This window comes from Haemorhous mexicanus, chromosome 2 (genome assembly GCF_027477595.1).
Source record: "Haemorhous mexicanus isolate bHaeMex1 chromosome 2, bHaeMex1.pri, whole genome shotgun sequence".
Taxonomy (NCBI): Eukaryota; Metazoa; Chordata; class Aves; order Passeriformes; family Fringillidae; genus Haemorhous; species Haemorhous mexicanus.
Window position 1 is genome coordinate 111333095 of NC_082342.1, and position 16872 is coordinate 111349966.

Consider the following 16872-nt stretch of genomic DNA (forward strand, 5'->3'; position numbering starts at 1 on the left):
AGGTTAAGGGCAGAGGGACTCCTGTGCTACAGGCACTGGGTACTGCAGCCATCACCCAGGCCACAGACCCGAGGGGATACAGCAGGCAAAGCTGCTCTCAGTAAGGACCTTCTGTCCAAGGCAAGGGAGAAGTGCCGAGGCCAACCTCACACTCTGAACATACTATGTCCTGTTTCAACACCAGCAGCTGCACAGAATATCCATCATCTACATGGGATTCCTGCTCATTCACATGCATGGGAACAGGATTTGGACCCCAGTTCAAGATTCAGCAAATGCCTAATGATCACCAAAACAAAAACCCCAAAAGCCCTGAAACAAACCTGCTACAGCTACAGGTCCAAGTGGGAGACCAGAAACAATCAGGCTAAGAAGGCCAAAAAAGGCTGCACTTTAAAAATGTTTCCTACTACATACGAGAACAAATGCAGGATATGATGTTCGCTTAGTTTTATTAATTTATTTTTGCAGGAATCTGCAACTTGGAGTATGCACTTTCTGGAGGTACCATGCATGCATAGCCTCTGAATGCTTTTATACAATTTCATCTCTTAGTAATAAGTTCATTCACAGCATACACAAATCTAGAATGTAGACACCATATATACAGGATTAAACAAGATCGTGTCTTCTTTTTTTTAATGAAAAAATTTAACAGGGTTTCACACAGCAGGAAGTATGGATTAGATACACTGGTGCCACCATAAATAAATAAGTTTCAAGAACACAGTTTTTTAAAATTGGTTTCAAAGATACTGGAAATCCAGGATTATAATATTGCATTAACTCCATTGATTTCTGATTATTCCAAGAAAAATATCTGCATTTATGGACACATACAGCAATGAAAGCCCCAACCGAAGAAATGTGGCAAAACTCAGTCATGTCTGGGTTCATGTAAGACTGACTTTTTGGAACAAAAACAAATGCAGCTGCACACAGAGACAGTACTGACTGTGAGATGTGATATCTGTGCATGTCTTCCTTCCTTGTGGGATTTGGAGTCACTGCAGTACAGAGCACATCAATTCTGTGGTACCAAATTGGCTGTTGAATTCTTTATGTCCAACCATCCACTTCTCATCAGGATAGTCATGTTCACATTCTAGGGTACACCACTGGATTTTAAAAGAACTATCATCCTGATGACAAGCTTGTTTTTAACATATTTAATATTCTCACATTCTTTTTTAAAACATTCTTTATTGTTTTTATTTTGTCCCCATTTCAACTCAAGTATTTCTATTTCAGTTTCAAGGGATTTTACAATCAATATTAAATGTAGAAGTATTTATAAATTGAAAAAGTATTTAGAAATTGAAGTGAGAGATGTATAGCTGGGAGAGATAAAAGTAACTGAGAGAAAAGCTGGGTTTAAAAATAAAAACAAACGTGATTCAGTAGCATATCATAATCCGAAAGTACTGAGACCAGCTCTTTTAAGAATTATTACACCTTTTCACCACACCTCCCATTTTTTAAGGGAAACACACACATACCACAGACACACAGATACACAATTCAATCTGATCTAAGACTACATTTTACAAAGTACTTCCTTTCCTTTTCCTTTCCCACCCCCTTCCTCTTCACCCAAACAAGACTAATAATTACATCAAATTAAAAGTCGATCCAAAGTTCAGGATTTCTTTTGGTTTACTATGTTCTGAATAATCTTCCACAAGCCCCACTCTAAATAAACTTTTAAAGAACTACAGTAGTATCCTATAATTAAAGGGAATTCATCTTAATAGCACAGTAAATATAAAATAAGCTTTATAAAATTTCAATGAACAGTGAGATCATTTTGAATAACTGAATGTCCAAGTCAGTTACAAACTCTATCAATCTAGTAGCATGGTTGAGGGAAAGCTCAGTCATTAAGGAAAAAAGAAAATACAAGTAGTGCATTAAATCAACATCATCAGCATACCAACATTCTCTCTCTCACTCACACACACACACAAAAGTTTTATACAATACAGTGCATTTTGTTGCCAGCTGACATTAGGGTTTTATGTGCATTCAATAAATATTCCATAAACCAATCTTTTTGGTATAATCTACAATTCAGTTGGGGTTTGAATGGCATCACCTGCTTTCAGAAGGAAAATGGATCTTCCAATATTCAAAATACAATTACATTCTAACAAACTAGAAATATTCAAGCACCATGTCAAGTCTTTACTATTAAAGTTCGAGTATGGGCATTTACAAGTAAAAGAATAAAACAGAAGGGTGTGGTGGTTTTGTTTGTTTGTACAAGCAACAAATGAGAGTAATTGAAATAACAGAGCAAAGTCATTGGTACAAAGGACTCATTTTTCAATTGAATGGCACTCGCTCACTCTTCCAGTGAGTATCTTGCTGTGGTGGCAGCCCTCCTTCTCTTCCTCTGGTGAAGCTGGGACTAAGATTTGCAAGTCTCCATGTAAGGTTATTGCAGTTCAGGGCATTTTTGGACTGAATGCATATTTGCACCTCCTCCTTTGAAAGTAGCATCTATTCTATCTGAAAATGGCACAGCTGTGTTTTTGCATGACACCCCTACTCTCATTTGCTGACTGTCACTTCCGTTGCTACCTTTTTTGTAATTCCAGCAAAAACAAATGCTTCTAGAACTTCACCAGAAGTACAAAGGAACAGAAAATTGAAATAATACAATGGCAAAGGCATCAGGATAGAAAAGCCATGAAGTTACTGGTATTGTTTGGAGTCATTCATTATACAGCTGATAACAGCAATGCTTCTGCTCATCTGTTTTCTAGTTCTCAGTTTTGTCAAACTCTCCACTGACACGCACAAAATTAATATCTGGCTTTTAATTTCAGCTGACAGTAACTGACAGTGACTTTCTTACCCCCTTCCACATGTGATGAGCTCTCCTCACAGCAGTGTAAATCACTGGAAAGGCAGGAAAACTATCTCTGATGTCTTTGACTTAGTTTTGCTCATTAGTGGTGCACACTGATTGCTGGAGATCTCTTAGCTTATTTAAATTTATCCTGAAGATTTAGTGCAAGAACATACTGAAAAATGCCAGATAAAATATTGGTTCCTCATCTAAGATCAACAGTTTGGTTCTTACTGTTGTCTTTATAAACTGTGGGGAAAGAAGACACCAGATTGAGCAATGCAGTCAAGATGAGTTTTTCTCCACCCACTCCTTGCAAATGCTGCTTTATTTTAAATAAAGATTCAGACATATGATTGTTCTACCACAGCTTAGCATGTTATCACACATCAAGTGAACTGTGGTAATTGACAATATGGATGTGGCTGCCATGAGCTAAGAACAGCTTAAAGTAGTTTCAAAATTTCATGGTAAAGTTAATAGCAAATTTTGCTTTACCAAGTCAATTACCATAATTCAGCTGAAGTGCTTGGCTGCATCTCTGAATTGTGATGAAGTTATACCATAAAAACTCAAATGCACTGTACTGGCCTCTGACCAGTACACAGAACACCCTACTCAGTCACACAGCTGTGTCACAGAATCATTCAGCTGCCCAAACCCAAGGTCGATCTCAAAGTATCGAGTGCTTAATTCCAGCAGCCTGAAGCATTCAGACAGATTGAACATCACCTTTAGAATACAGTGTATCATAGGCAGATAAGTACCAGTAGGATTTTCAATTGCAAGTCTTGTGTTCTTTAACCTATGACAAATATTTCCTGACCAAAATAGAAAGAATGCAGTGTGTAATTCTTCAGGGTCTGGCATCTGCTATTTTGTACAGGCTGGTTTATTAATAATGTGCAAATAAACCTTTACTGAAGAGCTGATTAATCATTTTTCAGCTAACTTTGATCTGGGGCACAAAGTACCTTCTGTGCTGTAAACACCATGAATTCTTCACAAATTGGAAGCTGAAAAGGCCTAAGGAACTGGGTACAAACTCTTCTCAAACAACCATGGCTGAGCCCAAGTCTTCCAAATGGAATCTGGAGTAGCCTGTGTCTGGCATATCTCACTGTGCTGCTGCACAGCACAGGCTCAGAAGGTTGTATAGAAAAGCATCCTTTGAGCTTGGAAACATGACAGCCCAATGAAAGCATGCAGCAGGATTTTCATCTGCAATGTGGCAGAATTCATTCTCAGTTTATTACCAGTGTTGACACAGCCAGGTGGGCACTGTACAAGCAAACGGGATTGTAAAAAATTACCTCTGATTATACTCTCTGTAACACTCACACAGTTCCTCACTTAGTCACCTCAGGTCACTATTTAAAACAGCAATTTTTTGTAGACATAAGTTACCCTGAAAAAAAGCAGCAATTACAAATACCCTTCTCCTTGTTTTTTTATACATTGCAAAATTTATCATTGCATTTACCTGTCTTCTTTTTCAGTAGCTTACAATCTAGAAGCACAGGGAGCCTTTATTTTCCAGCTAGCTGTGGCCAGGTTAAGTCACCTCTGGCTCTTCAGTTTTTCTGGTTAAGTGTAACACTTCACACCATTACTAAGAGTCCTATAATTTTCTTTAAAAAACCAGTAGTTTTGGGTTGGTTGTTTTTAGAGCCACTAAGCAGTAACTGTAACCACAGGAATAAACACCAGTAGTTATTTGCTGTCCTGCATACATTCTTCTCAAAATTAATCCTTTTACATTTTCAGGTTTCGTTTTCTGCTTTGCTCACTACAATGGAAAGGAATTTAATCCTTAATTTATTTATTTTCTAGTGCAGCAGAAGCAGAAACATCCTAACACATTACCCCCACCCCTTGCAGTATGAAGATTGTTGACTGGCAAAGGCCGGGCAGGTGGATGGAAAGGTTCCCCATGTTTCCTTCTCTTACAGCTGTTGGCTTGAGAGCCTGTGTTCAACCCAGTGCAGCCCTCTCCTGAATTTCAGGTGTATCGTGGCATTTCACACTGTTCACAGCGATTTAGTGCTGGGTGATTTAGAAAGGTGCAGCTACCACAATTCCATGGGGCCCCTTCAAAGTCTTCATCTCTTGGCTGAGTCCGTGGAGTCTGTTTGGAGCTGTTTTGATGCTCTAAAGAAAAGCCAAAAGAAAACAATTTATTTCAGAAGAGAAGGATTAATAGTCAAGATGACACTACTGAGAGGTCCCCTGATTAAACAGTCTATCTTAAAATGAACATGGAAACCTCTTCCTAAAGCACTTCTAATTGAGTTTGTGAAATCTGAATATTTGAAGTATTTCACTTCTGTGAAGAGCCACTTAACTGTAACACCTTAAAACCAAGAAGAGAACTCATCCCTGTTAGGTCACTGATTCTGCTAAAGGTTTAATAGCTTAAAGCATACAAGTTTGTTACTGGCACTGCAGCACCATCCTGTTAAGGTTTACACACAGCAGTCTATTTCCAAATCTTTAACTACAATAAACCTGCTTCACCTGAAAGGGAAAACTACTTCTAACTTAGTTGCTTCAAGCAGTCTGACAAAACACATATTATTTCTAGCATTAATTCAGGCTGAAAAAGAATACAATCTAAAAATAAAATGACAGGCCTATTTCAAAACAAGACAATTCTTCCTCATGCCTTTGAAGTAGGGATATATGTACATGAATCAGCATTTAAGTCTGTTTTCACTGATAAAATCAGTACATATGCAAATCACACAATAGGCCTTAACTCACAGAAACACTCAGTTTTCCATGTCTCCTGACACCACCTCAACACCTCATGTTATCTACTATAAGTAAGGAATACTCCCAGGATGTGGAAACCCATTAGAAAATGTTAATATTTATTAACACACACACCTAGAAGGTATGGCTAGGATACCCAGCTGCTAAACATCAGTGAACTCATGTCTAACAAAGGCCTGCAATTTGTAAGTGCACACAAAGTAATTTGCAGTTGCTTCCCCACCTGCTAAGAAATGCAGCAGCCCCTGATGACAACCTTAGTGCAGATAGCACTGAAGTCTTCAGAGAAAAACAAAGGAAATAAAAGCAAGCTCTTTGCTTAGATGCAGTCTCCAGGCCAGAAGCTGCATAGTCACATCAGCAGCACTTGACCTCAACAAATTCCTGGTAAGCCAGGCAGTGTGGGCACTCACTGCGTTCCACTGACTGGCCAGATGGCAGCACAGAGCACATCCTTGTCTGCCCACACCCGTCTGGCTGCCCACGCTTTCAACAGCTCAATATTAAACAATATTTATTATTTAACAAAAAAAAAAAAGAAAAAAGAAAAAAAGAAAAAAATTGATGCCTTCATGTAACAATCCAAGCTCTGAATACAGTACAGCAGCCCTACAACTGATCTCTAATAAGCTGGCAGACAAAACCTGAAAGCTCATTGCACAAATCCTTACAAGGCACTATCTTCCTAACTGCCAAATAAAACAACTCATTGAGTTTTGCACATTATTTTGCTTTGAAATAACACATTAAATATGGTAGTGTAATTAAGAGAGTGTCTTCAAGCACCACAAAGTTAACAACTCCTTAATCAACGGCATGATCACTGCAATTTAAGGTGACTCCAGCCAGGCACACCATGGCTCACCTGGTGCTAATGCTTTCCTGGACACTACCACCTAATGCAGGGAACTCCTCCCAGTATTATCTTTCCTTTGAGCCACAAGCAGCAGTTCTAGGCCTTCTCTTTCTTTTAAATTTCCACACAGTAATAATTTTATTACATTGAGGAGTAAAACACTTACTTCAAAAGAGAGGGAAAATTTCCTAATATGAATTCAAAATTCACCTACAGAAACCTTGTGGGGTGTTATCAGCAACCAGAACTCATTTAAAAACTTTGGAGTGTCAGGGAGACCGTATGATTACTGATTCAGAAGAGCTGCTTCCTTTCCACTAACATGTGCAGTGCATGCTAGTTACAGCAAGAGGAGACACAATATTATAAATCTTATCAAACATAACATTTTCAGGGAAAAGATAGCTGTTTTTTCTGTGTCAGAGCCCACAGTGGCTATTTCAGCTCTTTTTTCTAAAAGGGAATAACTATAATCAAGGTGGTATTAACAGAACATCCATTCGCAACACTCTGCCTGAGGAAAACAAGTTGTAGCCAGGATTATTGCACTTATAGAAAAATGTTCTGGTTTGAATTATAGACAGAAAAGTTAAATAACTAGAGCTGCTTCCTGTCACCACGGGAATTGTTTAAAAAGAAAAAAACCTCACTCACTGCAGATTTGGTGATAATGCCTGTTTGTTGACCTACCTTTTTTATATGGCTTTGGTGGCACAACAGGACCAGGCTCTATGTTATCATAGAAGTTACATGTGGCTTTCGGATCAAAGTTTCCTGATAGAAAAGAAAAAAAAAGTGTAACTTGAAGATTATTTAAATGCCTATGCCAGTGACATGAACATCTAAAGGCTTCTTATTTTATACATCTTCTTATTATGACATTGTATCTTCCCTTTTTCACAAGTTTTGTCACATATTTTTAGTTTTCTATCAATCTTAGTAATTTTTAGCAGGGCAATCCCATATTGAAAAATCAACTCCAGCTCAACATTTTACACGGCTGTGAAAACATGTGAAATGTACATCTTCCTACAGGATACTTTCTTGATAAAAAAGGACTGTGAATATCCTTATCTCTTTGATTCTATCTGAGACAAGTTTCTGCTACAAAAAATACTTTTAAAAACCCTAGTAAATTTCGGTTTGCCAGCCTCTTGGTTGCAGCTCATTGTTCAGTTCTGCATTACGTGGCCACAGCCTTTGTCAGCAAAAAGTTAAAATTTTAAGTGAAGCATCTTCACAAAGGAGTAATTTTTTTTAATATGCTCTTGTCAAAGTCATTTTATGTTACCACTTTCTTCCTAATGGAATTTAACTTGGCCAACAGAAGTATTAGCAAGCCAAGTTTATTAGGTTGCAACTGAAAAAATGCCCACCTTTTAGAGGTAAGTTGTCACTGCTAATATAAATTGAACTCTAAAAACTCCAAACATTCACATTTAAGCACATGCCATATTAGAACCATAGGATCATTTAGGTTGGAGAAGACCTCAAAGATCATCGAGTCCAACTGCTACCCCAGCACTGCCAAGTCAATCACTAACCCACGTCCCCAGGAGCTGCATCTATAGGTTTTTTAAATACCTCCAGGGATGGCAACCCCTCCACTTCCTAGGCAGTCTGTTCCAATGCTTGACAACTCTTGCCCTGAAGACAATTTCCCTAATTTCCAATCTAAACCTGCTCTAGTGCAACTTGAGGCTGTTTCCTCTCATCTGCCACTTGTTACCTGGGAGAAGAGACTCTACCTCACCACAGCCTCCTTTCACATTATTGTAAAGAGCAGTGAGGTCCCCCTGAGCCTCCAGGCTAAACACAGCTGCCTCAGCCACTTCTCATGGGACTGACTCTCCAGAGGGACAATCCTTGCCCTGGTTCTGCTGCCACACTATTGCTGATCCAGGCCAGGTGCCTTTGGCCTCCCTGGCCCCCTGGGCACACCTGGATCATGTTCAGCTGCTGCAGACCAGCATTCCCAGCTCCTTTTCCTGCAGGCACATTTCCAGTCACTCTTCCCTCAGCCTATAGCTCTCTCTGAGGTTGTTATGACACTTTTTGAACTTCATAAAACTGACCTCACCGCATTGGTCCAACCTGTCCAGAGCCCTCTGCAGAGCCTTCCTAACCTCCAGCAGATTAACATTTGTGATCATATCCAACTGATGTTTCTTAAAAGTATCAATTTAATACCTCTAGATTGAAGGAGATCAACTTCTTTCAGTGTACAGTCAACATTTATCTGGAGTTGTCTGTTGAGGCTTCTCAATCTGGTCATTTCCTCAGGCTAGAAAGAAACATCCCAAAATAGTAATTGTGGGAAAGTCAGCATCTTATTTGAAATAGAAATAACATTGCTATATCTTTGTTAACAGCTTTACTAAAAACTGAGTATAGGTAAGACACTGAAAGAAGCCCAACTGTTGGGCCCACTAGCCCTAACTCACTTGCTCTCAAAAAACATTCTATTGGTACGTGAGGAGGAAAACAGACAAGTTACTTAATATAAAAATTCATTGGTAAGATGACATAGATGAGGTCAAGTTTATAAAACCACACACATTACTAAATTCTGTATAAATGGATGACTTCCTACCTGAGTTTGCATCAAGATAATAAAAAAACAGAATACAAACTGCAGCCCACATTAACTATTACTTGCTTACAACTGAATGAGGTCAAAAGTTTATTCATTTGCATCAACCCAAGGAGCTCCAAGAAGCCCAATCTTTTAGCTCAGTATATTTAAATCATTCAATGATGAAAGACTGCAATTATTTTTAACAGCATAATCAGTTATTTAAGTGCATATATTTGCATATCATTAAGAAACCCTAAGTTACTGGAATGGAAAGCTTTCTTAATGCTAGCAGCATCAATAACTAACACATTTTATCCTAGGATACATTCCAGCATCACAGTCTCAAAATCACAGAATATTCAAGGTTGCAAGGAACCTCTGGAGATCACCTAGGACTTTGCATCCTAGAAGTTTACCAAGCCTGGCTTCCCCTTGGTGAATCTATGTGACTGCTGCTGACCACTTTTTTGTCCTTCATGTGCCTGGAAATGGTCAGCAGCATTAGCTGCTCAATCACTTTCCCAAGGATCTAAGTGAGGCTGACCAACCTGTAGTTCCCTGGGTCCTCCCCTTCTTGCAGACATCAGTGATATTTGCTCTCCTCTAGCCTTTGTGAACTTTCCTAAACACCATTAATGAACCAAAGATTATCTGGAGTGGCCTTACAATGACACCTGCCAGCTCTCTCAGCACTCACAGGTATCTCATCCAGGATTATGACCTCGTGTATGATTGCTTTGCCTAAGCATACCCTGACCTGATTCTCTTCCAATAAGGGTGTTCCTTCTTTGCTTCACACTTTGCCCAGGCTCTCTGGGACCTGGGATTCCTGATGGACTGTAAAGACTGAACCAAGAAGTTCATTCAGTATCTCAAGCCTTTTCCAAGTCCTTCATAACCATGCCCCCAACTTGCCAAGCCCACATTTTCACTGGTCTTCCTGCTGTCACCTAGGTAGTAACAGAAGCCTTTCTTTTGGTCTTTGAAATCCTGTGCCAGATTCACCTCCAGCTGGTCTCTGGCTTTCCTAACCTCATTCTGGCACACTCAGTGCCTCTGCACTTCTCCCAGGTACATCTTTGCCAAATGCTGTCCTGAAACAGGCGAGACATAGAACAGCCACAGTAGCAGAACAGCCAACAGCCCTTCTGTGCTTTCCAGCCTACACATGTGTGCATTGTTTGTGTCAATACAGGCAGTAAGTCTGAGCTGATTTGCTTAATAACTACACATAGTGGAAGCTATTTTTCACCAGATGAATTCCCTTATCAGAGCCACACACATGTTTGGGCTAGAGTCACTTGCAGCTGTAAGTCAAACAGATAAGAAGAATCAACAAGGAAAATAGGTGAGTTCCAACTATTTCAGGCAACACTGCCACTGAAAGGTTATTTGGCACATCCTGCACATATCAAAAGAGAAATACTGTCTATGAGAAGGAACTATTCAAACGATAAAATAGCTTTTTAAAAACAAAAGGTAAACCTTTCTGCATGAACACCAAGCTCTACATGGCTAAGGCTTATTGATGAGACTTGGACATACTCTTATTGGTTATTAAGAAACCCAGTATAAAAGCACATGCATATAAGTGCATTCTGAAGTTTTGCTGGGAACATCAAGAAAACTGCACACATATCCATTTCATCAACTGCAAGAATTAGCTTATGGCAAGTCAAGTACCTAAAGTTTCCTCAAAGACTGAAGACTTTATACTCAGAATACTTTTTGAAGCATTCAAAAATACCCAGTATTTTTGAACAGTACCTTAGTTTCGTCAAAACACAAAAAATAAATGTGTATGGTGAATTAAAATACTAACAAATTGCTTACTGTGGGAATTGCAGTTGTACAGCTGACTCTCCGAAGCCGCCTCTGCATCAGATCATGCTCCATGCCATTGACTTCAGTCTTCAGGCGTTCAAGCTCTTCTTTCTCAAGCTTCAGTTCCTTTGCTAATCTCTCCATCCTTGCCCGTTGATGTAACAGCAAGGCTAATGTTTTACACAGAAGAAACAGTTACTAGCACATAAAAACCTGAACACTGAATTCTTAAGGTATGCATAAGATTCATGAGTGACCCTTCTGGAAAAAAAAAAGGTGATCACAGACATGCAGTCAAATATCAGTGTGAAGATGCTTTCATGCCAAATGAACTACAATTTAGAACAAAGTTCTTCCAGAATAAAACCACATTTTATACAGTAACTGGAAGTTGTTATTACCATTTTGGTCAAAGCTTCTTTTTTTGCATTTGGTCTTTCTCGTCTCAAAAAATACAAAGGCACCTGTACAAGGAGACAGCTTCTCAGGACAAAACAGCAACCTAGTTATACTAATACTCTACTGACAAAAAATAAAAATATACCAGAGGTAAGATCAGGAGGTAACACACATCATACCTGCAGCTCAACAGCAGCTGACACACCAGCCCTGAAACATTAGCCAAATGTCAGTCCCAAATTTGTTTTTTCCACTGCATTATAAATTGTAGTATAACTTCTAAGTAGTTTTAGCTTTTCAGGAAATATTTTAATCCTCAATACTGTAAGTTCCTAAGGGTTCAGAGGGAAAACTATGGAGCTTAAACAAAATAAATGACAGTATTCAGAAAATAAAAAGTTGAGTCAGCTCAGGTGCTTCAGATCCTAATTTTATTACAGATCGATTTCTCCGACTTCTCTCTGCTGTTGAGTCACTCCCTCATTTTCATCATGGTATTGAAATTTATGACTCTCAGTCACAAACTGCTGTTGGGCTCCTAGAGAATCAAAGAAAAGAATTTTGACTAGCTAGAAGATAATATTTAGCTTCATAAAGAAGAGTATTTCTCAGTATTTCATCACGGTGCAAAGCTGGCCAAGTCAGTGTGATGCTTAATCCTTTCTGATCAGGCTGGTTTGACCTGATTGAAGTCTGCTAGGACAGAGAAAAATAAGACATTTGATGTGGGTATTCAGACAAACATGCTGCTCATATAACAATGTTCAAAGCAAGGACGCTGTAGAACCTGCAAAATGATACTTCATGAAAAGTCACAGCCAGAACTTGCCCTTTTCTTCATCCCATCCAAAAAGGCAAAGGAAAAGCACATACTATCCAAGAATATTAACATATGAGCTAAAAAGAATTAGAGAAATAAGTAACAAGGGGACAACTTACTGGAAAGAAAGAACGCCCCAACCTGTTAGAAGCAGGTATCACCATTCCACACAAAAATGTAGCACTGTAATATGGATTTTGTATGGATTCACCAATTCATGGCCAACAAATAAACAACAAAGAGCCTAGCCAAGAATAACACCAGGTGTTTTAACGCTACAGGCACCAGAATTATTGAACAGAACTGTTCTCTACTTTTTCAAGTAGCATAAGTCACGCAAGCAGGATTAAAAGTACAGATATCAGATGGAATGATTTTCCACTATTGTTACCAAACCCTGTCTCTGTGTGATTCCTTCAACTTAACATGGTGTGACTACATTTCAGAGCTTCACATGATAATCTAGTACAACTCATCAAATATGACTCATATTACAAAGAAGCAAAGTACAGAAACTAGAATGAATTTCTGGTTACACTTTTTACAATGGCTCACATTCCAGCAAGAATTAAACAAACTTGTTCCTTAAATTAAGCTGTTAAACATACTCTTTTCTAGGACTCCTCTGTGGTAGTAAAGATAAAATGTTTATTCTTCTAATAACTTATTTCTATCGAGAGTTCAGAGTGCAGCAATAAAAAAAGCTCTGGTTGGTATTGCCACAAATGCAAACACCCCAAAAAGCATATACTAATTCGTTTTATTTGGTTTGCTTTTCAGAGACACAAATCTAGTGGAAGGCACAAAGGCAAAACCAGGTCTTACATTTCAGAACATGTTTTTCACAGCTATGTGAAGCTACTTGCATTTTTCTCACATAAATGACAACTTCTACTGAAGCTGCAATAGTAACACTACCAAAGCACAAGGCCTCAGTTACAGACCTACTGGCATTCATTTTTACTGAGGAATTGGGTCTACAGAATTTCTAATTGGGTCTACAAGGTACAGAACAGCTTTGTTGATGAGTTAGAAGAGCTCAAAAGGCAGTAGGCGAAATAAGAAACCAAGAACTACAGAGAAGCACTATAAGCTCTGATTTCAGCTCTCTGAAGTAAAACAAAGGCTAGAAGGAACAACAGAAGAACAGACTCTTCTTTCCAAACACAAATCCAGAAAATACCTGTTGCAGGTTATCATTCTGTCATTACCCAAATGACTGGTTTGAATGCTTGCAGATTGATTCACTTGCTTAATTTTAAATGTTTCAAATCTACAAATCTTGGAGCACATTACTCCAAGAAAAGTAGTTTTCAGCTTAGGGTTAACTTCATATTTTTTCTCTTTACTGAATTACCAAATTCTTCATTTATATATGGCATTAAAACTATGTTTTATCCCTGTGTAGCAGAACAGACATCCTAAAATTTGTCTGCCAATCTCCTCTTCCTCTCCGAAAACTCAAACTGGAAGAAATGAACTTTTGATTTATGTTCTTCAAAATAATTACTTTATTACCTTTAAAAAATATTTTCATTGACAAAGTTTTTTTAGCTGCATTCTTATCTCTCTCTCTTCTCTTCCACTTAATACGCTTCAATCTAAACCAAATGTAGAAGCCAGTGCTTCAAGTGTTCTAAAACACTTGAATATGGAACAAATACAAAACACTATTACAAAAATCCACATGTAATTTTATGACCCAGTTCAATGCAGAATTGACAAAAGTGACACACAGTACATGAACAAACTATTTATCATTGTTAACGGCAGTGTTTTAAGAAAGTTCCCAAAAATTAGAAGTTTGGCAACATTAGGACCCTTAGAAATTCTTTATGTATTAGATGAAATTTGGCAGTATTAAAAAAAAAAAAATCAGAAAAAACTGTTCGATTTTTGACACAGTTTCTATTTTTTTCTGTACAGGTTCAAAAATTCTCACTAAGCAGCAAAATCAAACTGAAAATGCATTTTACAACAACCACAATTTGCAGGGTGAAACATTTACCTTGAGTGTAAGCATAGTCGTCTGATCCAGAACTAGAACTTCTCTGATACTTATGGCTTCCTTTTTCTCCTCCAGATCCTGGGATTACAGAAATAGGCTGAATAGGTTCTGGTGCTGCAGAACGCTCTTCTTGGTCCACTAAATTTAAAAGATTCTCAGTCGGTGCTCGACCTACTGTGATTTTAAAAATGGTTGGGTTTGGCTGAGATACCATTACCCGAGGAGACTGTGTTGGTGCACCTGCAGGTCCAGCTGGTTGAGTGTAGGTAATATATACTGGATTAACACTAAATGGAGGTTTGGGTTGTCCCGACATACCTCTGGATGGAGAGCTTGAAGGAGGAGTAGTGGCTGCATACAGCGGGTGCTGGTTTCGTTGAGATGGTTGATTACTTATAGGTGAAGGGCTTCTGTTCATTGCAGTCCCGGGTCTTTGCGGTGGCTCAACTGTAATTTCTATTTTATTCATGGAACCTTTGGATAAACTAGGTCCAGCAAAAGGAGGAAGGTATGATACAGAGTGACCACCTTGCTTTTGAAAAGTCTGGGATGCTTGCTGATATGGATGGGGTGGGACAGTGGAAGGACTAGGAGGCATGAAAACATGGGAACTCTGGTGACTCAACTGAGGAGGTTGAACTTGGTGTTGAGGAGAGCCGAAGGGAGAGGGACACTGGGATGCCGGAGGTGATCGAAAAGCCGACTGAGGAATCTGGGGTTGTTTTGGAGAATACTGAGAAGGTTGGTAGTTCTGTTGATGTGGATATACAGGTAGAGGACGAGGAGTATAATGTGGAACTGGGCCCTGTGGCGATGAATGCCACTGCGTATTCTGAGGAGTCTGTCGTCCTGAAGAACTTTGAGATGTTTGTCTAATATAAATAGAGCCAGGAGTCCCATAAAGATTGCTTGGAATCTGTGGAAGAATTTGTAGAGCTCTGGGTACACTCTGTCCAGAGGGGAGGTTTTGTGATACTGTAACAGTAATGGGATTTGTACTGTACCGAGGTATGTGCATATACGTGGGAGGGCCTTGCATAGCAGACGTGTTCATTCCTGGTTGTATGGAAGATGGCTGTGGAGGTGGCTGTGGAGGAGGAGTAGCTGCATTTCTATTCTGGTCATTCACGAAAAATGGATTGTAACTAGGAGAAGCTGCCACGACGGCGGGAGCAGAATGTGGTTCTTGGACTAAGCAAATGAGCTGTTTACCTGCCGTGCGCTGCGGGTCAATGTGTCCATCGCTTGAGCTGTGTACCAGTGTACGACCACCATTAAGTTGAGCTCCATCCCCCGCGTGATAGCTGGTATGAGGATGAATACCCAGATTAATGTGCAAAAGGCTATTTCTATTCATTCTGGTGTCATCAGGGCTGTGGTACTCCATATACAAATACTTGCTGCTCTCCTGTGCGAGGGCTCGACAACAGGCATCGAGGTTGTTGTTGTTCTAGAAGCAAGAACAGACACTTATTACTGTCACATAGCACAGCAAAGAGCCAGCACTCCGTGTTCAGCATTCAGCTGAGGCCACAACCAGGCCCAGCCTGGACACAGCTAGGGGTAACGTTTCATACACAGGTATTGTGAAATAAAGATGATACTTGCTACATGGTATGCGAGTAATACATAGCTCACATTGCAGCTGGCAAAATGTTCCAGTAACACTAGTTACACTATGACATATCAAAAAAACCACGTCCACTTTCAGGAAAGCAATGGTTACAACTCTCTGCATGTCCTTCAAGGAAGTCTGTACAATTAACTACTTCTAATAACAACACAAATCAAAATAAACTGGATTGCAAATTCTGAAAAAAGCAAAAAAAAAAAAAAAAGCAGATAACATTTCAATATTTATCTGGGTGTTTACTGCTTTCACTTTCAGTTTACTGCTTACCTGACTATTTCTCTTCACCTGGAAGTTTAAAAACCCAACATGTTAAACCAGCTTTTATTGGCAGAACAGTATTTAATACCTTGACAATGAAGTCAAAAGTATTGCTTGAAGAAGTCCCAGGGATTTCATAAAGAACAGTACAATTCCAACCAAATTTAAATTGCCTTTAAGAATTTCAAGCTTAAGGCTAAAAAAGGTTTATTCATACATCAGTGAGAAACCAAATAACCCTTTCAAACGGTTGATTTGTTCTGTGGTGCCAGCAGTTGACATTATACAGACAATAAATTATGAATCAAATGAGAAATATAATGGGGAATCCCTTTTCCCTTCTTGCTCTTTCCACTAATTTTAGCTTAATGTAGTCTGTTAAACGAACAACATAAATGATAGCTTTTCCAAATGAGTAAATCACTAGAAAGCATTCCAGATGGTGGATTTATGTTTCTCCCCACTTCATCATGCAACAGCCTCCATCAGCTGTGGTTCAGATTTTAATTTAAATAGTAGCTAAAGAAAACAAATTTCACTTTAAGTTCAACTAAATCTGACCCTTAGCACCCTAACTTTGTTAAACATGTCCCAGAACTGTACCTTCTGTGACAGAGAGCACCTTCTTCCACGGCAAGTGTGTACATATTTATATATGCACATACACCCCTGCCTTCCTCAGTGTGCTAAAATTACCATTCCAAGGAATGGACATTAATATAATGGCTGCATTTCTATTTTAATCATTATCACTATATAAATTTGTAGGCATATATTACATATATACACATATTGCCTTGAAATATAATTTTCAACAGCCTCTGGCTGAAAAGTCATGTTACATTTCTTTTCTCATGGACTATACCT

General features: G+C 38.9%; 1 protein-coding gene across 2 annotated transcripts in view; it reads right to left on the bottom strand.

The window, feature by feature from the left end:
• Positions 1–435: 435 nt before the first annotated feature.
• Positions 436–16872, bottom strand: part of TAB3 (TGF-beta activated kinase 1 (MAP3K7) binding protein 3) — a 43871-nt gene continuing 27434 nt past the window's right edge. The window contains exons 3-8 of one of the 2 annotated variants that reach the window (XM_059839935.1): positions 14433–15564; positions 14115–14192; positions 10897–11057; positions 8676–8769; positions 7176–7259; positions 436–5005 (exon numbers count right to left, since the gene is read on the bottom strand). In XM_059839935.1, coding sequence (XP_059695918.1) covers positions 4857–5005; positions 7176–7259; positions 8676–8769; positions 10897–11057; positions 14115–14192; positions 14433–15564 — 1698 coding nt within the window. In that variant the 3' untranslated portion in view covers positions 436–4856. Of the gene's footprint in view, positions 5006–7175; positions 7260–8675; positions 8770–10896; positions 11058–14114; positions 15565–16872 lie in introns of both variants that reach the window. The other variant, XM_059839934.1, reaches the window with a different exon arrangement.